At 34.6% G+C, this 26,271-nt stretch overlaps 1 protein-coding gene across 1 annotated transcript; it reads left to right on the top strand.

The window, feature by feature from the left end:
• The first annotated feature begins 1,107 nt into the window (after window positions 1-1,107).
• On the top strand, window positions 1,108-26,271 carry LOC132553778 (tetraspanin-18-like). Its single transcript, XM_060218056.1, has 9 exons — window positions 1,108-1,494; window positions 16,097-16,184; window positions 18,563-18,775; window positions 19,146-19,220; window positions 23,115-23,204; window positions 24,320-24,400; window positions 24,899-25,033; window positions 25,596-25,679; window positions 26,015-26,271. Exons 2-9 carry the CDS (start codon window positions 16,119-16,121, stop codon window positions 26,078-26,080), a joined length of 810 nt encoding a protein of 269 aa, XP_060074039.1. The 5' UTR covers window positions 1,108-1,494; window positions 16,097-16,118; the 3' UTR covers window positions 26,081-26,271.

The raw sequence follows: 26,271 nt of genomic DNA, 5'->3' as shown, positions 1-26,271 counted from the left end.
GAGTAGAGAGATTGCAGTGCCAATGTACCGGACAAAACGTAAACATACTATGTATAATACCCTTCCAAGAAATCTGAACCACACATGGCTACTTATAAGCTTATTAAAGTCAAAGGAATGTGATACTAATATACGGAAATGTTCCTGTTTTTATGACAATACACGTAAAAATAAACTCAAAACTCAAATTAGTGGTCGCAATGCAAAGGGACACGTGTACTATACTTGAAGTCCTTAATAAGCTGTTTTACTCCACTAATCCAACTCCGGAATGGAGAATTTGTGCAAAGTTCCTGTGAACAAACTGAACTTTATTTTCTCTCTTTATTGCGACATACGATTGCATTTTTTGTCTCAGTAGTTTCATCATGACTATGAAATTAGATTTGACAACTGTAAAACATTGTTTATGCGTATTTGCGTATTTTTAAAGGCTTGAAAGAAAAATGCTAGTTCTTCTTATAATTGGCTGACGTCATCCTCTGTCACTCGCGGCTAAATTCGTTCACTACGCCGCCGTGCATTCGTGACAGAACACCGTGGTGAATAATTTATTGCAACGGTGATTTTTTTAGTGGAGGGGTGGGGGTTACAGTTTAAAGAAGTTAATAGTGCGTTGAAATATTATCAAAAGTTTAACTGACTTCACCAAGTCGATAGACATGAAAGGTGGAGAAATATGAAATTATCTATGACGTCATAATAGAGTTATTTACGCATATCTCCAACAGTTTATGGGCGCAAATTCTCGTTAGCTGTTAAAAATATTTTCGAAAAAAGGACAGATTTTCATTTTTTTAAGAATTATTTATTTATTCGTTAAGAAAAAAATCTTAAACACTCTTAAAAACTGGAGCATCGGAAAATGAATAGATAACTTAAAGCTCCATATCTCTTTGAAATTGGCCACTCAGTGATTAATTAAGTCAACTTTGGTTATAAGAAGAGAACAACACCAACATAAGGAGGTCTATTATAATACAAGGAAATAATAGCTTTCATATGTGGATCTTTGCTTGACGCCCTCTGCAGGTAACAGCGCCTGTCGTATTGATACATGTATGGGAGCACACTCCTGAGGTCTGTTCAGTACCGAGGATCTTAGAATTAACTACAGCTATACACTACGGTCGTGTATCACTGTGTTAATGTAGAGGATACATGCTCTCACAAATTGTGAGTGTATATATATATATGTTCGGTGTGTCAGGAAAGGCGGTTCGGGGGTGTCACATAGCGAGAATCGCGAAGCACTACAATCAAGGGTCAAAAACATATGTTTTTACATATTCTTCTCAGTTACCGATGTGTGGGTGAAAAGTGAACAAACTGGAAATATGTGGATCATTTAGTTTCATTTTGAAAGCCAAACCAGTTAAAATACCAGAGAGATATTTGGCACTTGTGTTCTTTTTCTTGTGAAAGTTAGTATGGAAGTTTTATGGCCGTAGAAACCTGGAGTGTACCCACGTGAAGAAGACAATCAGTATAAAGGTATGTATAGGTCTTAACATCTAAATGTAAGGCAATGTGTCATAGTATTAAAAGTATGTCATAGTACACTTTGTATGTGTGTCATAGTGTTAAAAGTGTGTCATAGTACACTTAGTATGTGTGTCATAGTGTTAAAAGTGTGTCAGAAAGTATACTTAGTATGTGTGTCATAATGATTAAAGTATGTCATAGTACACTTAGTATGTGTGTCATAATGTTTAAATTGTGTCATGGTACACTTAGTATGTGTGTCATAGTGTTAAAAGTGTGTCATAGTACACTTAGTATGTGTGTCATAATGTTTAAAGTGTGTCATAGTACACTTGGTATGTGTGTCATAATGTTTAAAGTGTGTCATAGTACACTTAGTATGTGTGTCATAATGTTTAAAGTGTGTAGTACTACACTAATGTAGTATAGTGTTAAAGTGTACTACGGTACGGTACGGTACTGTGTTTTAGTGTACTAAGGTAGTACTGTGTTTTAGTGTACTAAGGTAGTACTGTGTTTGGTAGTATTGTGTTTTAGTGTACTAAGGTAGTACTGTGATTTAGTGTACTAAGATAGTACTGTGTTTTAGTGTACTAAGGTAGTACTGTGTTTTAGTGTCCTAAGGTAGTACTGTGTTTTAGTGTACTAAGGTAGTACTGTGTTATAGTGTACTGAGGTAATACTGTGTTTTAGTGTACTATGGTAGTACTGTGTTTTAGTGTACTCCGGTAGTACTGTGTTTTAGTGTACTATGGTAGAACTGTGTTTAGTGTACTATGGTAGTACTGTGTTTTAGTGTACTAAGGTAGTACTGTGTTTTAGTGTACTCCGGTAGTACGTAGTACACTAAAGTAGTATATCCGTGTGTTAGTACAATCAGGTGATATGTGTGTTATAGTACACTAAGGTGATATATATGTGTTATAGTACACTAAGGTATATATTTTACAGATCACTAAGGTGATATGAGTGTTAAAGTACACTAAAGAATTATGTGTTGTAGTTCACTAAGGTATATATGTTATGGTACACTAAGGTGGTATATGTGTGTTATAGTACACTAAGGTGGTATATGTGTGTTATAGTACACTGAGGTGGTATATGTGTGTTATAGTACACTAAGGTAGTATATATGTGTTATAGTACACTAAGGTGGTATATGTGTGCTATTGTACACTAAGGTAGTTTGTGTGTTATAGAACACCAAGGTAGTATGTGTTATAATTGACTACGGTAGTATGTGTTATAGTTGACTAAGGTAGTATGTGTTATTGTTCACTAAGGTATATATGTTATAGTTCACTAAGGTGGTATATGTGTGTTATAGTACACTGAGGTGGTATATGTGTGTTATAGTACACTAAGGTAGTATATATGTGTTATAGTACACTAAGGTGGTATATGTGTGTTATTGTACACTAAGGAAGTTTGTGTGTTTTAGAACACTAAGGTAGTATGTGTTATAATTGACTACGGTAGTATGTGTTATTGTTCACTAAGGTAGTATGTGTTAATAGTTCACTAAGGTATATATGTTATAGTTCACTAAGGTGGTATATGTGTGTTATGGTACACTAAGGTAGTATGTGTTATTGTTCACTAAGGTATATGTGTCATAGTTCACTAAGGTATATGTGTTACAGTTCACTAAGGTATATATGTGTCATAGTTCACTAAGGTAGTATGTGTTAGAGTTCACTAAGGTAGTATGTGTTCACTAAGGTATGTATGTTATAGTTCACTAAGGTATATGTGTTATAGTTCACTAAGGTAGTATGTGTGCACTAAGGTATGTATGTTATAGTTCATTAAGGTATATGTGTTATAGTTCACTAAGGTATATGTGTTAATAGTTCACTAAGGTATATATGTGTCATAGTTCACTAAGGTATATATGTGTTATAGTTAACTAAGGTATGTATGTGTTATAGTTCACTAAGGTATATATGTGTTATAGTTCACTAAGGTATATGTGTTATAGTTCACTAAGGTAGTATGTGTTATAGTTCACTAAGGTATATGTGTTATAGTTCACTACGGTTTATGTGTTATAGTACACTACGGTATATGTGTTATAGTTCAATAAGGTATATGTGTTATAGTTCACTAAGGTATATGTGTTATAGTTTACTAAGGTAGTATGTGTTATAGTTCACTAAGGTATGTATGTTATAGTTCACTAAGGTATATGTGTTGTAGTACACTAAGGTATATGTGTTATAGTACACTAAGGTATATGTGTTATAGTACACTAAGGTGGTATATGTGTGTTATTGTACACTAAGGTGATATATGTGTGTTATAGTACACTAAGGTATATGTGTTATAGTTCACTAAGGTAGTATATGTGTGTTATAGTACACTAAGGTGGTATATGTGTGTAATTGTACACTAAGGTATATGTGTTATAGTTCACTAAGGTAGTATATGTGTGTTATAGTACACTGAGGTATATGTGTTATAGTTCACTAAGGTAGTATATGTGTGTTATAGTACACTAAGGTGGTATATGTGTGTTATTGTACACTAAGGTGATATATGTGTGTTATAGTACACTAAGGTATATGTGTTATAGTTCACTAAGGTAGTATATGTGTGTTATAGTACACTAAGGTGGTATATGTGTGTAATTGTACACTAAGGTATATGTGTTATAGTTCACTAAGGTAGTATATGTGTGTTATAGTACACTGAGGTATATGTGTTATAGTTCACTAAGGTAGTATATGTGTGTTATAGTACACTAAGGTGGTATATGTGTGTTATTGTACACTAAGGTGATATATGTGTGTTATAGTACACTAAGGTATATGTGTTATAGTTCACTAAGGTAGTATATGTGTGTTATAGTACACTAAGGTGGTATATGTGTGTAATTGTACACTAAGGTATATATGTTATAGTACACTAAGGTGGTATATGTGTGTTATTGTACACTAAGGTGATATATGTGTGTTATAGTACACTGAGGTATATGTGTTATAGTTCACTAAGGTAGTATATGTGTGTTATAGTACACTAAGGTGGTATATGTGTGTAATTGTACACTAAGGTATATATGTTATAGTACACTAAGGTGGTATATGTGTGTTATTGTACACTAAGGTGATATATGTGTGTTATAGTACACTGAGGTATATGTGTTATAGTTCGCTAAGGTATATGTGTTATAGTTGACTAAGGTAGTATGTGTTATAGTTGACTAAGGTAGTATGTGTTCACTAAGGTAGTATGTGTTCACTAAGGTAGTATGTGTTATAGTTCACTAAGGTAGTATGTGTTCACTAAGGTAGTATGTGTTCACTAAGGTAGTATGTGTTATAGTTCACTAAGGTAGTATGTGTTCACTAAGGTAGTATGTGTTCACTAAGGTAGTATGTGTTATAGTTCACTAAGGTAGTATGTGTTCACTAAGGTAGTATGTGTTCACTAAGGTAGTATGTGTTATAGTTCACTAAGGTAGTATGTGTTCACTAAGGTAGTATGTGTTCACTAAGGTAGTATGTGTTATAGTTCACTAAGGTAGTATGTGTTCACTAAGGTAGTATGTGTTCACTAAGGTAGTATGTGTTCACTAAGGTAGTATGTGTTCACTAAGGTAGTATGTGTTATAGTTCACTAAGGTAGTATGTGTTCACTAAGGTAGTATGTGTTATAGTTCACTAAGGTAGTATGTGTTCACTAAGGTAGTATGTGTTCACTAAGGTAGTATGTGTTCACTAAGGTAGTATGTGTTATAGTTCACTAAGGTAGTATGTGTTATAGTTCACTAAGGTAGTATGTGTTCACTAAGGTAGTGTGTGTTCACTAAGGTAGTATGTGTTATAGTTCACTAAGGTAGTATGTGTTTACTAAGGTAGTATGTGTTCACTAAGGTAGTATGTGTTCACTAAGGTAGTATGTGTTATAGTTCACTAAGGTAGTATGTGTTCACTAAGGTAGTATGTGTTCACTAAGGTAGTATGTGTTATAGTTCACTAAGGTAGTATGTGTTCACTAAGGTAGTATGTTCACGAAGGTATATGTGTTATAGTTTACTATGGTAGTATTCGTATTTTACTTCACTTGTGTATGGGAAAATCCGTAGTGTGGAAACCAAACCCATAAGTGATCTCGATGGAACATGAAATAAGCTATTGAAACCAAGACTAAATAAAAAAGGAAAACCAACACGTTTTACACATAGACAGGAACAACTTTGGAAACGAGTCCAGAAATAAATCCGGCGTCTTCGCTTTTTACACTCGATATTTCTACACAATCATTAATCATTGAATTTTGCCTACATGTTCCCAATTATCACATTTCTTACAATTTTGCTTTCAAATTCTTATCTATTATCAATAACTGTAATTAATCGCCATCCGTCACTAGAAATATATCACATGTTTACAGATATTACTATAACGGTATGTTTGTGTCATCTGTTGCTATAAATAGAATTTTTGTGTCATATGTTGCTCTAAATGGAATATTTGTGTCACTTTTTTCTATAAATAGAATATTTGTGTCAAATCTTGCTGGAAACAGAATGATTTAAGGCCTCTAGACTACAATGAAAGTTTATCTCATTAATGCATTTGTATACATGCACTTGTCTGCAACCATCTCCCGTCTTTTCAGGCTTGGAAAAGAAGTCCAGCATTATTATCTATGGTATATTTCATTTCCATGTGAGAAGATATTCGTTGTCTGTCTCGCAATGTTTTCTTTTGCAATTGTCGTATATACATTATCTTGACATGTCACAACCCACGCGTGTCTGACGAATGATGACGATTAATGTCTAAAGCACTCATGTATATAAGTAAACATCACAGTATAGATAATATATCACACGCGCGACTAAAATGTGAAGAATAACTTAACACGTGCAAAGACAACAGAAATCCAACCATGTCCTTTGCTTTGTGAGTGTTCGTGCGTACGACAAACAATGTCACGTGCACAGAAAGCAATTAGGACGTTAATAATCCGCTTTATACCACCAAAACACCCAGTACTGGGAAGAAATACAAATGATAGAATTTTTTTAGAACATCCAGAACGTGTTTGTTGATTATGTGTTTGATGTAGTATATCCGAACCATATTTCTCTCCACATAATACTTGATACAGCTTACAGCGGCATGATAAATAGCCCCACGTCTTTGATGGACAGGGATTCCGGGGATACCGAGTACCAGATGAGTCCCTCGGGCCCCCAGATCTAGTAGTACCAGAGATTCTGGCCTCGGGACATCTGGGTAACACAGGCGAGTTAATGACTGCACCATCGTGTGCTGTTAATTGCACTTGGTGTGTTTATTACTTGCTACCTATCTCATGTCTAGTGCTTCCTATACCCCGTGCTTTACACGGTTAAAGTGTATCAGTTACAAGCGAACACTGTAGGCAGTTCATATAACTATAAACAAAATGCCAGGATGAAGTCGTGTAGTTTAGGACACAGTTTCGATTGATAAGCGTACTTTGAACATTTTGAAATTGCCACTTCTAAAAATTAAAATATGTCAATTTTAAAAAAATTCTGAAGCCAGTAATTTAGTGACATTTGAGAAGTAATACTGATATCTTAAATGTTGACAACGATATTTTAAATGTAACCAATTCAACCAAGTAATCGAGTTCTTTTAGAGGTCGAAATTATTTAAAGAATTTTATACATTGGGTCATTGATTGTAAAAACTATACTTCATGACATTATCGATTAGTTATTTTGCATAATAAAACATATTGTGACGTCATGTTGATATAATGTGACGTCATGCACTCATACAGATTGAATGGTGACCATAATACAGCCGAAATGACTTACAAGTTTAACGTGGATTTGTTTTGTTTTTTTTTATGAATAACGTATCATTAAATCAAAGGGATCTTAAATTCGTTTACATTTGACAAACTTTTTCAGTTTACATCGTCAAATCAGGAAATCTCGTTTCATAAATTACATACCAAATGGAAACTCATGCAAGATCTTATGTATATAAATTCATGAAAAGAAATATTCAAATAAACATATGGTATTATGTCTTTGAAAAGAAGCATACATCTGCATGATAGTATTGATTAAATTATCTCCCCTTAAATCTAATCATTTGTATCTGAAAGCAAGCAGGCATATAAAGTGATTAAAAAATTCAAGTCATTTCCATTTATTAGTAAACATACGTAAACAAATTAACATTTTCTGTTTCTCAAAACCCTCTGAAGCAATCTGAAGAAATTTTGCAGAAACATTCCATGGTCAATGGTGAACAAAAAATGTGAATTATTTGTTTTCGGGGCATGCGGGTGGTGACAACAGGGGTTAGAAATTCAGTCAAATATATATCTTTTATATCTTCTTCCAAAGATTCAGATAAGGTACAATCAAACTGCGTGGATGAAAGGATATTTAGATTCTTTACTCAAACTGTAAATTTCATGACCATAGTCTCATATATACGAGCTTATTATAGTTAGCGGGCACACTTATTGACCCTGACTAATACCCCTAGGGGCTGATTGTGGGACCAAAATGGATATAATGGTCTATAATGTCACCCCAATTCCCCACCCGCGCCCCTTGGATCGAGCGGCGTCTCTGCTCTGTTTAAGTATCGGAAAATAAGTAACGGTTCCTTATAAATTATCAAGATGGTCTAATTTTAAATTATATAACTGGGATTGAACGCGGAATTTACAAGGATTTGAACATGGAATTGTTCCATATCCAAACAGTCAGATAGAACTTACACTACACGACCGCTTCATGTATAGAGAAGTGTTCCTCATTTCTCGGTTGCATTTCTTCTCAGCGAGTATTGGGGAATACCGCATATTTCCCCGTAGTGACTTTTGCCTGGCCAGCCTTACAGCTCAATTAGTGTTTGGTTTGCTCTGACCACACGTGTGTTCTGTATACTGATCAAGTGTCGGTCATTTAGACTCCAGTCCTCAATCATTCCTGGACGTCATTTACGACGTATTTAATGGCCCATACTTTTTCTGAAGGCACGCCTGGTTCTCGCGTACTACTAATGCAACGTGAATATCGCATCAAAACATGCAGTGTACAAATACAAGTTCTGAATATCCTTTTGTTTTTTTACATTTCACACATAATTGTAGAATCTGAAATGGTCTTGTTGCGAGTTGAATTAGGCAATATTTTTTTTAAGTGTAAATGAATAATAATGTGCATACCAGATAACTTCTCTTTAATTGCGTGTCAAAATTGATCGCTATTGTGCACTGCGCGAAATTTCCTGTGTATCTAGAATAGCAGACATGTAAAACTTGTGTCCAATCCTATTGCTACCATGTGCAATAAAATATGTTTAAATGAAATGAAAAAGGAAAACCTGATATCTTATCTGGTCTTAATTTTTCAAGCGAACATGCGACAATTAAGCTTTAACAGAGCCGATCAGAAACATCGGGTTTAATATCCAATGAACAAACTGAAGGGTCGTTATATCCGTTTCCGGTGCGAATTCAACATCTTTTTTTTTTGACCGATAATTTTTTAAAAAATATTTAATTGTATGCCTAAGCAATCCGGTACTTTTAAAATAAGTTTTCTTTCCGACAGGGTCGTTATATCCGGTACGAATTCGGTATGCACCATTTTTTGACAGATCATTTTTTTAAATATAAAATTGTTTTGTGTGCCTAGGCAATCTGGTATACTAAGTATATTAATTGGTTTTCTTTCCGATCTATGAAAAGAATGATTTAAAGTTTCTTCCTAGTAGCTTGCCCATCATCAACGTTAACATCCTGTCCTTTGTTTACAAACATTTGTACCTGTTGATTGGGAATGTGTTATTGTTTGTCAGTAACATACAACGCTATATATTAAACTACATGTTGTGTATATCTTGTTACAACCGGCCAGTATCTGATGTATGACATCCCCTGCAAACACTGACACGTTTTATATCTTTACTGAGACACGGAAATAGAAAAAAAAAAAGATTAATAGGAAAACATAACAATAGAAAAAACTTACAGAACAACAATAGATAAAACAACTCATGCTTTTAAGGTTTTTAAGATGAAGCACGCACATAATCCATGTGTAGGTGACCAGGTTAGCAGTGCGTTAATCATTCCAGATTCTGATGTTTTTCATTTGACAATGTGAAATATTTGCGTTTGTGTAATTTATAAAACAGTTAAGTTTACCGATGAAAAATTCAAAGCAAAGTAAATAATTGGTTTGTAGACCATCCTGACATCTTGACTAACCACAGGAACGGCGATAGTATATCGTTAAAATGACTGCTCCATCAACAGGGTCATATTCTCAATGAGACATTTTCATTGAAATGGAATTAGAATTTGCGTAAAACATCAAAATGCATCCCTGATACTCTAAGGATCTGTTCTCACAGTGAGTGTGACCCTTGGCAGGGATCGATGTGAGCGTGACCCTTGGCAGAGAGCGATAGTGAGCGTGACCCTTGGCAGGGAGCGATAGTGAGCGTGACCCTTGGCAGAGAGCGATAGTGAGCGTGACCCTTGGCAGAGAGCGATAGTGAGCGTGACCCTTGGCAGGGAGCTATGTGAGCGTGACCCTTGGAATATCGAGGATGCAAAATGTGCAAGTGTGAAAACATTGCAATGCCATTTGTACTCGATATACCTGATATTGCCTTGCAATCGGATATGACATCATTTTCGAAAGCGCCAAAAATGATGTCTTTCAGCATGATTTTGTCTTTAAAGTCGTCAATGTCATAGAAAGCAGTTACATAGTTGAATGAAACAGCGTTACAATACCTCCAGTTAATCTTCTCGGAGCGAAACTTCGTCTCCATGTGTACGGTATAATGCAATATAATGCTTATCTTTATGTAAGTAAGGTACTTTCTTTGTATGCATTCGCTTAGGAATCGAACATTGGACCTCTGCTTCGCTAGCCTTATAGAAGTCAGCATTTTAATTGCCGGGAATGACAATCTTCTTCGAATTTTCCAGTATACTAAAAGCGAAGCTTGCAGAGCATAGCGAAATATTTCCTCCTAGGTACCTGCGTTGGCACATATACAACAGAAGTAATTTATTTTGAATGCTTACGATCTACCAATTGAGCCAAAGAGAAATTCTCTAGATGTGTTGGTGAATCGCAACCAGTTATTCAATAGTGTTACAGTGAAATTACCGACCCATGATTTTCTAATTATTTCATTAAGTAAATATATATGAAATACAGTATATACCAATTTATCGCTCTTTATTGTCAAAGAAAAATTCCTACGGCAAGACAGCCTTGACCTCACGTGACTTTTCCGTGACCTTGGCGACTGTCGTTTGATGTATAGTGCCAACTGTGTAGGTTTGTTTCCTCACACAGACACTATACATAGTTCTGCCTGTAGTCTCAGCCGACGGGGATAATTAGGTGTGTCATCAACAATCCATACTCATCTTATCCTGACAAAGTCATACAGCTGCCGCCTTACGTAGTTTCCGGCATAATGCCAGAGCTCTTGGTCTATTTATAGCCACATATCAAAACTTTCATCAACAATACTATATAGTAAACTGACTAGTCACTCCTCCTAGTGGACGCGTGTGTAGCATAGGGCCTACCGGACACATTCAACCGTTAACCAATCACCTCCCACCTCCATGCTGGTCTTGGTTGGTTGGTTGACAGGTTTTCTGTCTCCGCGACCCCTCCCGTGTTTGGGTATCGTCTCACCGACGAACGTCATCGTTCTGGCGACGTATCCAACAGGTCAACGTCAAGTCCCATAACACACTGAAACAAACAGTCACGCCCCCTAGCGGACAACATCGATATTTTACCGGACATTCACTTCCCTTGGCCTACCGCCACAATAACTTACAGGACAGTTGTTTTACTCTCCTGACAGGAGACCACAACCAATGTCTACCTATACTAGTAACATTATCTATCGGACGCTTTCTATCACCTACAGACCTGGAGACATTGAAGTTAACCGGTTTGAGTGTATACACACCTTAAGGTGTATGGAGCCAAAATATAATACGTGTAAAATTGAAAAAAAAACACTCACACACAGAAAAGTTGCAATCAATTTAAGGCTTCCACAAATCATTTTCTTATAAAAAAATATCCACTTAGATAATCATTCTAGAGCAATATCTACGTTAAAATGATTCCAGGAATGCTAGGGCGTGTCTTCTTTCTTTAAAACTATCTACAATAACTTAATAACACTGTTAGTTTCTTAACACTAATACCTTCAGAAAGTTAACCTTTTTCTCTATATCATTGAGTATATGAAATGCTATTTCAGTTAAATATTCTTGTGTATTAAATTCGAAACGCTATTTTGACACTTCAGACTCAATGTAATTACCCTATAGCAGTAGTTTGAAGTAAGTCTCATGATTGCTATGTATAATGAAGTAGTTTAAGTGTCTAAATCAGTGTGCTAGCTGTTGGGAATATATGTACATAAACACCAACATAAAACTTTCTTTTTTTACCGTATTTCATGTTCAACGACATTTTTTGGTCCACTTCCGGAAATACTAGTGCCGACTACTTGCATAAACTTTGAAAGTCGTGCATATCTCGGCTTCATCTGTTTTGTTGTCCCGGAAGTGACCGAAACACTGCCCAGAAGGTAAATCGAATTTCAATAAGCATAAACATTATCAAGGTTTACATATGAAGTTTTGTTTAAACATATTTTATTGTCATATTGCAATGTTAAAAGGATTGGTCAGTAAGTTTTACCAACATATAAGTGACCTCTCTCTACATACAGATATACAATTATGAAGTAACGATAATCACTTGATTAAACATCAGTATGTGAAATATGACAAGAATAGCCAATCTATATATCGTGTTTAGCAGTACATGTGTAGAATCTACCCGACCTCCCCAGGAAATCCTTTACAACTTGCACAAACTTTGTGTTGTCTATATCCCTATCGTACTATACTATTTCTCCGTTTAGTGTATTTCGGAAAATATCATATAAAGGACAGGTAAACAAGAAATGATAAGAAACTTCACATAGATGTCCACATTGACACTCAGCATATTTACTCTGATGATATCATAATTAGTATTGATCGCTCGATTTCTCAGACGACAATGAAGAATATTTAGTTTTCTAGCTCCATAGTTTGTTATTTGCTTAGATTACAATTAGTGGATATTGGGTTTTTTTTCACAAAGAAAATAATTTATATGATTTACACATGAAGAATTTCCGCTGTAAGATTTAAGCAACAGAAAGTAAAGAAATAACTATTTAATAATCGGGACTTCGCTTGTGAACCAATATACACAAAAAGTAGCAAATATTTCTCTGTCCCCGCCATTAAAGAATACTACGCACGAGATTAAAAACATAGACACCATATATGTGTTGAAAGTTTCTGTACCTTTTGTGAAAGTTGGCTGATGAACGGACTAAACGGATCGAAAGCGCAATGTAAGATCATTGTACTGGTAATCCTATTGAGTCAAAATAGATATTTTCCAATGCTTCCAGTCTGTGGTCGACTTACTCTAGTTTTACCGTGGTTTTTGCTAAGTTCTACCATCTAATTATTTTTGTTCTCCATTACAACAAACGCTCAGCTATCACTCTGTAATATCAAGAGATTTATACAAACAGCTTATACATGTACCACAGAAAATGTCTAATCCTTATTTTATCTGAACCCAACATTTCGAAAAGAAGAACTATTTAAGACAGATATGATGACAATACATATTCAGGTCTACACTGGTATCCAAACCTATTTCTGCAGAACATTCTTATCATTCTTGTTTATATGAGTATTTATATTTTCGTGTTTTAAGGAGAATTCCGACCTTACCGCTGTCCACTAAACCCTTAAATATATACTTGAATATATGTATAAGAAATCTGATATTTTCAGCCACTTCATGATGAAGGTAAGAATGATATCTACCAATCCTATTACGTAAAATACAAATTACGGGTGTCATGCTACCAAAGTCCTTGTTCAGGATGTAACATTTGGCAGCAAAAGTGGCCTTAAGTTTTTCTGTCATCCAGGAAAATCGTTTTCATATTACATTTGTTTTTGACATTAAACTCCAAACAAACAAACAAACAAACAAACAAACAAACAAACAAATGAACTGAAGAAAAAAGTCAGTTGTTAACCAATGCGATTATATTTTCGTACATTAGAACCATGAGAACTTCGAGTGTGAAGATTCGATGGATATACACTGACACATTCTTCAGACAAATGACAAATCGACAGGCTTTATTTGAGTCACACAAGGTTGTTTAAATAACAAACCATTCGTGCAACAGCTAAATTTAGATAATCTTATAACAACTTCCGCATGTTCATCTTTTTATGGAAGATAGGCCCGAGGTATTCCGCATGGTTTCTGTTTAACATTGCCATTCAGCTAGTGCCCAGCTGGACACGTTGCTAATGGCGATCTAAACAGTAGCCCAATTTTAAAGCCACAGAAATTAACAGAGCCTCATTCTGTTAAATAGTATATGAGTTTAACGAAACTAATTGAATCCGACGAATACTTTGTCAGGGACGGCAAACCGAAGGCATGGATGCTGCATATGGTTCATTTTCAGAATTGGAGAAGTCTGTGAACGTCTTTTTATAAACTTGAACCAAGTCTGAACAGCACTCCACTTTATAATATTGATGTAATTGTGTCTAGAAATAAATTTTAACGAAACATTTGTTGACGCTTATGAAAATCGAATTACTTAATCAATATACCATGATTTAGAGTTGATGTGATTGATAAAATAGAGATTGGTTACGTTTATATTGGATTCCTAAACCAAACAAGAATACATCTTAACATTTCATCGGTGGCTTAGCATATTGATCGACCAATTCTTGATTGAATTGACATAGAAGTAGACACTGATCTTCCGGAACACCTGGTCTTCTTCTTATACTTTTTGTAATGGTTTATATGTAAATCTCTTTCTGTACTTTTTAATGGTCGCCGAGTAATTTTTCTTTTGTCCATATTTTCTCTTTTGTTGATTTTGTTGATCACTCAGTATAGAACATCTTTATTCTCTTGTTTCAAGAGGTTATTCCACAAATACATGTATACATTCGTAGCCATAAACTATACTTGACTACATATCGTGAAAGATCGTGACTACCATAAAACGTTATATTTTCATGGGTTTTCAAAAATGTTTTCATTTTAATTAAGATTAAGAGTCTAATAAACCACTGTTCATCTGTCCTCGATCCATAATGATAAACAGTTTAAGCTTATCACTAGGCTTACAGATTTTTTTATTGTGAATACTCCACTTTTTTATTGTAACTGCTTCGACCTTCAAGGTTTTGTTCTCAATACTAACACCCTTTTGGACATCTTACATGTGAAAGTTGTCGTCTAAGATTTGTTTTTGTTACTCTGTTGTCTCTTCTCTGACATTTGGCTTTTACCAATCTTTGTGTGACAGCAAAAAGTTCTTACGCTTCTGGAACAACTGGTTCTTTCTATTGCTTTTTTTTTATTATATTCCATATATTTAGAAATATAATTACGGCTTTAACTTTCTGTTGTTTTAGATGTTGTTTTTGTTGTTGGCGTCGTCATTGTTGTTAGTGGTGTGGTTTTGTTGTAGGTTTTGTTGCTGTTGCTGATGGTGGAGGTTTTGTTTTTGTTTTCGTTGATGGTAATGGCTGTTGTTTTGTTGCTGTTGTTGGTAATGGTTGTTGTGTTTTTGATATTGTTTTCTTTGTTGTGTTGTTGTCTTCGTCATCATCATCATCATCATCGTCGTCGTCGTCGTCGTCGTCGTCGTCGTCGTTGTTTCTTCTTGTTGAAATGTTTGGTCCGAACATACACATCCATGACCAGCCTATTCCATATTTGATTGATGGAAATCTCATTTTGGTAATCTATATAAGCTGTCATCAAAATTCGGACCAAGGTATTAGTTTTTGATTAATCATTAGTTTAAAGCAACATTAAAGACGACGCATTCAATAACATGTTTAAAGGCAATGACAAAAGACACAAAAGTATCTTTACATTTCAATTGATTGGTTGACGTTTTGTTGCCGTAGTAACCGCGCTTATGATTAAATCTCGTCCCTTCACGTCAATAGCACTTTCTGTTCTGTTATGATTGGTGGATGTTTTGCATCCCGGCTTATGCAGAATTCAGAATTAATGGAAAAAAAAAAAAAAAAACGGAAAAAAATAGTGAGTGGTTGTATAGAGATACACATATTTTATGTTAATTAATAACCAGCATTATGAAAAAATAAACGGAATGTTTGATTTTTTTTCCTCCATATCAGATACATTGGCACTATATTATGTTTAAAAATAATATATCTTTTTCTAATAAATAAGTTCTTGCCAACATTAATCTTTGTAAGATATTTCTTAACGTAAATGCGAATGTAGAATGACATGCACACTTTACATTGTGAAGAATTGACCTGTGTGTTGGGACTCGTCATAGTATTCGGGGATATTTCCAGGGTCCCGACATCAACGTCATCCCAATAATTCAAACCGTACTACGTTTCTGCTAAATATGTGGAACAGTCACAATGTCTCCGATATCGTATCATGCCATGGTTGTCAGAAATGTCTGTCTTCTTGTTCCAGAGTTACACGACAACATTCCAAGATGGCAGAAGGAATGTGCGCCACGTGTTCCCGATATCTCCTCATTGCTTTCAACTTCTTGTTCTGGGTAAGTTGACTGTTCCTGGGTATTGTCAGCTTCCCTGTTAGTGTTGATCAATTACAATTTCAATATTTTACTCTAATTATTTCTAATAATTACTTAAATTTGTGACAGTACGGTAAACAATGTTTCTACTTATTTTGTTTATTTGTTTGCGAATTTTCATATCTAATATTATCTGTATACGAATTTTGTAAACAGTTCACTTTTGTTTCCTGTTGACTTTTTTGTTAACGACTGCGACGCGTGGTTGAGGATGCACATGGTAGTTAGTGTTATATTCGAACCTACTGTCCCTTGCGTTGAAAGGTCGGAGTGATCGATTGTTAGTATTTCTTTGTATGTTTGTATAATGAAGAGTACTTATATGAACAGATGTTTTGGAGTATTGTCGGGTTACTATACATTTGCGGTATGTTTACATATTAAATGATTTGAAGTGTATTGTTAGAAAAGAAATAGACAGAACGAGTTTGTTTGTTTAGATGTCTTGTGGTGTATATAAATGTTGAATCGGTATGTAATAGGAAGGAGTAATGGAAAATACCCTGCCATTCCTTAGGTTCGAATTAGGGACCTCACGGTCTCTAGCTGGACACTCTACCACACGACTTACGGGAAATTCCCACCAGCCAAGACTAGTAAGGAAGCACCTTGGTCTCATATAGATTCTACCCTTTTGGTAGTCAACGACACTAAATCTGTAATAAGAATGAGTAAAAGATAATGCCCCGCTATCGCTTGGGTTCGAAGTAGCGACCTTTCAGTCTCTATCAGGACACTTTACTAACCAACACTACGAAAACAGATTCGACTCTCAACTTCTACATGTACCTGGCTGGCCATTGCGCTGTTCTGCAAATGATTGAATAGGTTGGCAAGCACTTATGTGTGTGTTTGTGCAGATATTTAGGACCTGTTGTTGGAGTACATGATTGAATGATATTGTATAATTTGTAGTTGAACGAATCTTTAAGTATATTTATGCCTTCGTGTTTCATTCGTTGTCGTCCATAGTGCGTAAAAGTCTGTTTTAAGTTCTTTTCACTCATTTGCACAAGTGGGGGTTAGCTCAAACTTGCCTGAAATGACCCTGAGATTGTCCTTATCAAACATGTGTTGGTATTTTTTTGATCTGTCCGAAATCCAATGTGATCACCATAAAACATATCTTATTAACTCCAAGTTGTACAATGCCATCGAGCTAAGGTGGAAATGTTCAGGGACTGAAATGAAGATTGTTGTTATTTTCGTTACCTTAACTAATTGACTACTAAGATTTGTTTTAGAAATTCAATAATTGTTAACAGTACCGCTTATGATATTACTTTAACGTCAGATTACCATGTTTGCATGTTTTTTGTGATTGTCACAAAGTCGTGTAATGGGAAATGGTATATGGTTTGGCTCGTTTGTATACATTTATTCAAAGAAACTTGTTGGTATGCCTGTTCTTTGAGAACATGACATCACTCTGACTGGCCAAGATTTTTGTGGCAGGTTTAGTCGATGAAGCAAAAGACGCAACACTTCAAGCACGTCTGGTCCTATTCCCCTTATACTTTTTCAAGAATCTGCCTGGAAATCTTTCATTTGTTCATACTTTGCACAAGATTATGATTATGTTTACAAGTTGTTATTTTCTCGTTGTTTTTGCTGGTATTGGCACTTAGTGGTACATTTGTACCTATTTGTATATATTGCCATGTGCATTATATTACAGGTGTCTGTCTGTCTGTAAGCGTCTTGCGAGGGTTGGTTAATGGATCATGTTTGTAACCATTTATTTTGTTCCCTCCGATGTTAACACAAAAAATGTCATATACCTGTACAGGGTTGTGTTGTATTCATGTTTGTATACTTTTTTGTTATCATGTAAGTGTCGCGTGGATGTCACGATATCGCCATTTGTATAAGCACTTTTATTTTCGACGGTGCAAATTCTCGTGGTTTTACCAAAATATTAAAGTAGCGATGTATGTTTCACAGAAGTGTTAAGATGGTTTTCTTTATCTTTTTAATTTTCAAGGTGTCTATTTTCCCGATGTAATTCCATCCTCAAAAATGACCAAACATGCAGTATATGGTATTTAGCGTTTATTTGGTTGTTTGATTATATACAGACCAAAAACCTGTAGCAAATTGCGGATATTTCTTCTTGTTTTCACAGGATTTATTTTTCGCAGTTTAGTTCTCCTCGTTCCCATTCCCTACCTCAGAAAAAAAATATATATGAACAATTTGATAAACGAGACACTCTTAAAATAACAGCATTGAAAGTATTTTCATAAGTTCTTTTTTAATGCTCCTTAGACGCGTTAATGATAATTTGAATACGTTGCTTGTAATCATATATTTGTGCTTGGGCTTTTTTCACGTTATAGGTGTCTGGGGGCGCCTTACTTGGACTGGGTATCTGGGTCAGAGTAGACAGTAAGGTTGAAGATACGTTGAAGCAGTTTGTACATATTAATCTCCCCATCGACGTTTTGTTTGCCGCCGCTTACGTCTTCATTGCCGTCGGGGCCTTTATCTTTGTCACCGGGTTCTGTGGCTGCTGTGGAGCCATTAGAGAGAGTGCCTGTATGCTGGCTGTGGTAGGTGAATGTAAACATCTAATTCGAGTTTTTATTTCGCAACAGGCTGATTCCACTACTGGTGACTTGTTAAAGGAACAGTCTGATATGTCTAGTCTGCGAAAATTTCAATTCGCAAAGTGAACAACGACGTCACGTCACAACCATCAATTGCTTTCGTTAAGTGTTTATAAAAATATCACACATTTGAATTTCTGATTTAGCGTTTTTCATCACGACATAGAAAAAATATACATTGCGGATTTGATTAAACATAGTAAAATTGACCTATATGTCATTGAAATGTATTCTATATTTCTATATTTAGGACATAGCTGATCTCTATATGTGTTCACCATCTGTCATATGAGATATTTCTTTCCTGTTACAGTACATTGGGTGTCTAACTGTTGTCATCCTCGGAGAGATAGCGGCAGGAGTTTATCTCGCCGTGGAACGTACAAATGTAAGTTGCGGAATCAAAATGTCTAATTAATACTTAATATTCGTGGCACTTCTAAAGGCAATATCAATAATACTATGAATGATTTATCGGAATGTTATTTATTTATCTAACGGGTTTGACATCCAATATTTCGGCAGACGAGAAAAGATAGGAAGATGAGTATAGAGGGAACAGTATAGAATGATGGGAGTGAGTGGAATACAGAGATGAGGTAAAGAGAGGCCGTCTATAAATACCTGATCTGTTATATTTTTAAAGACGACTCCCTTGTCCTAAGTATAGCCCCCGCCTACACTAACTAAACGCCTCACAGCAAAAGTGGAAGTCCGTCAAAATTACCTAATTATCAATCTATATTGCTAGAAATGGATCTTTATCATGAGAGTGGACATTCTCACACTGACTACCATTTTAAGTCCCATCCGACGGACTGTGTGTTAGTGGTTTTTTGTTGGTAAGATGCGATGTAATGATATGTTTTTAATACACATATTTAAGTCTTTTTTCCAATTCATTTCATAATTATTAGAAAGATTGAGGTATACAATGAATGCTTGGGAATGTTTCTCATTTGAGGTTGGGGAAGGGATATGATAAAACAATGATCGGGTCATGGTAAAGTAAAACTAAAAAAAATTAAAAAGAAAAAAAAAAGATATTAACTCTTTTGTTATTGCACAATTAATTTGCCATCCAATTTTGTAAACAAACAACATAATAATACATGCAACATTTCTAAGCTCTTGTCATATAGTCTCTTGTTAAATAGGGGCGTACATCAAATGCAGTAGCTTAAGGCGAGAATTAAACCGAGATCTGTACCCAATCAAATGATACTGTGCAAACGAATTGTACAAAACTGTTGTTAAATATGATTTTGATATACTCGTAATTAAAATTTCATTGCAGCGGACTTACATTTTTTTTCAAAGTCGTTGAAAATATAAATATGTTTTAAGGTGAAAAGTAATGAAATCCAAATTATTCATTTTAGTTCAAAAACATAATTGATTAAAACCTGTTTGACGTGTCGGTATTTTATTTTTGTTTTGTTTCCATAAGATCGTTTCTGATTGGTTGCTAAATATAACCAGAGTATGATAATGCAATCACCCCTACTTACCTCACTGTTAATAACAAAATAAAGCATTAACATAATTCTTCCATGCTTTTGTATAAACTTTTCTCCTTTTTTATAAAATGGTTGCGAAAAAAAATAACTTTGAGTGTTGGCATTGTCATGGCTACCATTGGAACCCAGGTCATATACACAGCAACCAATCAGAGAATACCTTACAACAAGAATTGGGAAAGCAATGTAATCGCAAGTACTTTCCATCACCTCGGTACCCACAAGTGTTTCCCATTACGGCTGAAGCCATTGTCAGTTAGTTTTAACAATCTCACGACCGTTCTACTGTCTACAGCTGTTGGCATGTTTACGGACTAACTTGTAATTATTAAGACAATGATAGCCGTCAGTTGTTTTTCGCACTTTGTATCTTCTCTAGGTTGAACTAATGGTCACACTTCCCTGCCACGTTGTCATATATCTGTCAATAGGCCTGCTCAATAGTATTCGATATTATGTTAATGGAACTCGTGCTGTTAATTACTCGGGGTACTATAAACCTAGGATTATATACAACTGACGCCTAATCTCAGCAAAAGACAGTGCCAGGGTCCCACTTAGCGAGGGTAAATACATTCAACATGACATGACGAGAGGTATTACGTGGTAGATAGTTTTAGCTGCGTCTGGATTACGTCATGTTACGTATTGCATAAAACGTTGTACAGAAGATAATTCTGTTGTGTTTTGTATAAATAAATATGATATGAAACAAGCTTACGATGTACATTATATTTACTTTTTATCATTCGTATTGGTACGGACTTGTATATAGCGACATTGGCACTGGCCCACGAAGCGCATGAGCAGTCGGAGGTATCAAACAGAAGGGGTTTCAAAGGGATAACAATGTTAAAAAGTCAGATGTCCTCCATAGTCACAAAATAAGACCATTATGAAACACGATTTGATACGTTATTTAATGTTAAATGCTTTGATTAGATACTTATACAAATAAAATAGATATTAAAGAGAAATATATAATGTACCTGAAACGCCCGACGGTAAGAAAAGTCAATACATGGATAACATTTGTATGACTTTAAACAATTTATTTCATATTCTGTAAGAAATGTTTGGATTACGAATTTTGTATATCCAGCAGTTTTGCACAAAGCCTGGCGATTTCCCAAAATAATTCTTTGTACCGAGTACACATCAGTACTAATCAGCGATTTGCACGTTTCAGCGGTATAACACATGTTTAAGTATAATGTGATATTAATGTTTGTTCATGCCAGAGATATTACATAAGACTATTTATTACTTATCAACATATGATTTCAATATGACGTTTCCATACATTGACTCATACCTCTTTCTATTGTTATAATGATTTTTCTCTGTTGCCTCTATGCTATCTTTAATTGCCTTTCTCTAGACCCCTCGAATGGCTAATCGAAACGGCGAGTATACTGTAAGTTGTACGTAAAACTGTTTAACAAGTACTCCAACCTTTGAGATGAATCGATATACAGACATACGAATAACAATGTCAAATGTTTACTTAAATTATAAGTAATATTGAAATATACAGAATCTCTCTTTATCAGATACCTGATCATTTCGACTTTCAGTCAAATCCATATACAGGTAGCTTATAATTTTCACGGTTCATTTTTTTGCATTTTTTCTTCTTTAACAGACGAATGATATTATAACCAATTAAAATTTCGCGATCTGGATGTTAAGTCGTATTTAATGCATATTTGCCTCATTATTTCACAGATCAATTTTTGTGATCAAGCTGATATACCACGAATTCGCGAAAATATTCTCGCAAAAATAATCAACTATGCGGTATATACCACATAATGACGGATAAGAAAGATTTCACTTTAGACGATAAGCCAATCATTATCGTATTTCAACTTTACCTAACTAAGCGTGTGAATGCTGCAAACAGATAGATAATACATAAACTTTAAACAGTTTTACAATAGAAAATTCTCATAAATTAAATGTTATTTTCAATTTGAAAAATCATATTTGCTTACCTTATCCACTATCTAGTACTTGTATTCCGTCAATCCTTCAGTGCTGACTCTTCTCAATGTATCATGACTGTCTCCATACAGTATAGTTCTGTTTGCTTGTGTTATATAAACATCAGTAAAATAAGAAACATAAAGCAGATAGGAGTGGCGATAAATTGGTCCACCATTGTAAAAGATGCCGCAATTTTTGTATACTTCTTTTTGTGATTTCTTATATATCACTAACACGTTATTTCAAAATCCAATGTAAGTCAAAGGTGAGCAGAAGAAAAAATATCCGCCAAAATGACAAAATGATATCATACTGTGACCCCCCTAAACATGCTTTACCAATCATTTAACCCTAATAAGATTCGTTGCTAATTTTATTGTAAATGTGTAGGTTTGTTAGTTGAATTGTGTCTTATGAAACTCCAGTACATTGCATATCATCACAATGAAGATCTGACAGCATCACCTGCTGCAAAATCCTTTCTTTTAGTGGAGCAGAATATTCGTGGTTTTAAAAATAATCACTATTTCAAGGGCATTTAATTTTGTTGATGAATATAAGTCTATAAATGTAATTATACTAAACATGGCAGTTCGCGGATATATGAATTCGTATATCAAGGGTACCTTGAAAATAAATCCCCACAAAAATTAATGATTTTACAGAAAACCGCCTAAAACATATATTTGTATTTTATTTTTTTTATTTTAGAACTGTGTAGGTACTTGGTATGTATCAGAAGTTTTCACATTGAAATGTAATATTTATTTCAGCTTGAACAGATGTTTGATGATAATTTATCAGCACAAGTTCGAAATTACACTGATCCCGGAAATTCTACGATGGATTTCTTACAGATTCAGGTATGTATGTGAAACTCATAAATACCTGAACGACATCAAATCAAAAGCTCTCATATAAAGACAATTTTACCTCCCAATTATGGCTAGGGTAAAGATCAAATCACTTCGCTGTGTGATATGAACAAAATTAACCGAAGTTTAACATAAGGCTTGTGATAACCCTGTCTACAGCACATAGAGGTGATTTGTTTACCACACTTTCCAGTCACAATATACTGGAGGTTTGTCAGTGGAATGTGTGTTGAAATTCATTACGTTATTCTTGTATCATGGTCTCCTATGAGGTCAGTGTCAATCTGAAATGTATTCACAGGAGGACAGATTCATTCTGGATCACAGGACAATGAAACGGCGTCAGTTTTTCCTAACGGACATCATTCTGTTTATCAAATTACATTCATATTGGCTATAGTTACTCCACATTAAGTCATGACTGGATCTTTTCTCGTTTGTGTTGTCTCTTGAAATTTCCAGGCAAACATGGTTTTGTACCAGATCAGATGAAAGACTGATGGTGCATTACATTAAATCGTGGTAATTTGGGGATAGTAGTATGTCTGAGAAAATGAAACGACGATGTTTAATGTAGGAATTGAAAGACGGATTACAGTCCGAGTCTGGAAATAAAACATTACCCTCGGATTTAGAGTTTATTGTCAACATCACATAGAAGTGATCAGCTCTATTAATGCTATATCAACCTATCGACATCACCGTGGCATGCAAAATAAGTTACCAAGTCAAAACGGTTCAGTTATGCAAGATCACAATACGGAACACACGACACGGCATAAACAATAAGCATCTTCTGTACCTAAATATCTGTAACAAAAACAGTATATACACAAACATATCTGCAAACAAAAACACGTGCGAAACAAACAGAATTTTTTTAAATATTGACGAACGCCATCACACATAAAGATGCAATTCCATATAAACCAAAATCTTTTATTATCAAAACAAGCGGTGTATTCACAGATTTACAACATGCCGTATCCAGTGAAAGTTTCGCCAACATTTAAATTCTAAAATTTAATTTAATTAATTTAATTCTAAATATCTATATCAAATTATTACAATCATCCAAATGTTTATTTCCATTTCTTTTTCAGTTTGATTGTTGCGGCTCTCAAAACTATTCCGAATTCAACTCCAGTTTCTATGCTCAAAATTTACCAGCACAAACAAGAATGGTAAATTCGTTTTTTTTTTTTTTTTTTGTCAATATCTCTCTTTAAGATTAAAGTTTGTAAAGAGATCTGGTATCAGAATGATTATTTCATGGGGAATATATTTTCATTGATTTTACGAGTCCTTTTAATTCACGAATTCACATGTTCACGAAATGTTAAGATATAAGTGAAAGTAGATTTACTGAGCAATATTCACCACGAAATCAAAAATTCCTGAAATGTGAATTTGTGAAAAACTACGTAAATTGAGCCTCACGCAAAATATATGAATTTACAGGAAGATATATAAAATATAATGAACAATACATTTCATAACAATTTCTCAACGGAATGTTACCTACTTTTTAAACTGTTAAAGACTGTTTGAGTGTTTGAAGGGGAAAAAAGAAAATCCACTTAGTTTTCTATGAAAGTTTAATTTTTAAGTTATCCTTTGTCGCGATTTACTTCGTCTACAAAACTAATAAACTGTACAGTATTATTTGTATGTGTTTACAGGAATGGCTCGTTCCGGACAGTTGCTGCGTGGCAGTGAAAGTAAACAACGCGAAAATATCTGACAAGGACCGGCGAACATGTCAGAATGAGGCTCGGAAGATGATGACAGAAAAGACAACACAGTTGCGAACAGCGGTAATAATACGATGAAGTAGTATTCCAACGAAAATACCATAAATAAAATACATTAATTATGTTTCTGACATTTATCAGTTGATAATTCAACATATGAATAATAATTCTTTGTCAAAATAAAACAAAAATACGCCGATCAAGTTCTTTATAGACATTTTTTAAAAATATTTTTCCAATATTACGTACTCAATAAAATCAAGCTTTTAAAATTTCTAACATTCGAAAATTTCCAAGCCTTACCAGCTTTCACCTTCCCCTCCGTCTCCTGTCGTAAGGTAAAAAAAAGCAAAACCATTATGGTTTTACCAGAATGCCATATTCTATCCAGTTTAGATGTCCCAACTAGAAGTATGGAAGTATGGATCTGTTCAGGAGTCTCCGTGTAAATATTTGTTTTGTTGATATTTTAGCCTGGTTTTATTGAATTCGGGTTTGGATTTTGTTTATATTCACATGTTAGTATTTTCTTATTATTTTTAATCTAATAATGTACTTATGCTTTCTTGTCGATATTTTTGCGATCACAGCATCAGGTTGATATTCTAACTTTTCTATGTTACAGGGTTGCTATGATAAGATAATGAAGATGATACACACCAATAGTGCTATACTGATTGGAGTGCTTATAGGTGTGGCTTTATTAGCGGTACGTCATCTAACTACTGAAAGTTTTTTTTTAAATCATTTTTTTATTTCAAAAACATTTTTAGGAGTGAATTATTTTTGCTGTATATTTAGAGGATTAACAAAATTTTATACTTTAATTTTGTAAGTAAAGTCAAAATTGTTTAATTTAGAATTGTCGTTATTACGAATATAGATGAGAACCTTTACCACATAACTACTTTGTTATCATTATGATAACGCTCAAAAACAAAATATGACACTAACTTTTAATAAGTGATCATTATTTGTTTTAGAGAAGTGTCTTCAGTCATTAAAAGTTGGTGATGTATCGGTGTTTTCTACCTTTGATTTCAGATACTAGGAATAGTGTTGTCGATATGTCTATGTAGGAACCGTACGGAATACTGGGAATGGGAATAATGGTTTAAAGTAAGCTCATCAATGTTATTCCATCAACTGTTACCTCGACTTCGACGACCTCAACTGTGACCTTGCCTTCGTCGTCATCAAATTTTGACCTCTACATAACGTCATCAACTGTGACCTCACCTTCGACATCATCAATTGTGACCTTCCATTTGGCGCCGTGAAATGTGACCTCTATTTCAACG

Source organism: Ylistrum balloti, unplaced genomic scaffold (assembly GCF_031769215.1).
Source record: "Ylistrum balloti isolate Yb309-2 unplaced genomic scaffold, AGI_CSIRO_Ybal_v1 Utg369640, whole genome shotgun sequence".
In the NCBI taxonomy this organism is placed as follows: Eukaryota; Metazoa; Mollusca; class Bivalvia; order Pectinida; family Pectinidae; genus Ylistrum; species Ylistrum balloti.
This window is presented reverse-complemented; position numbering and strand designations above follow the sequence as displayed.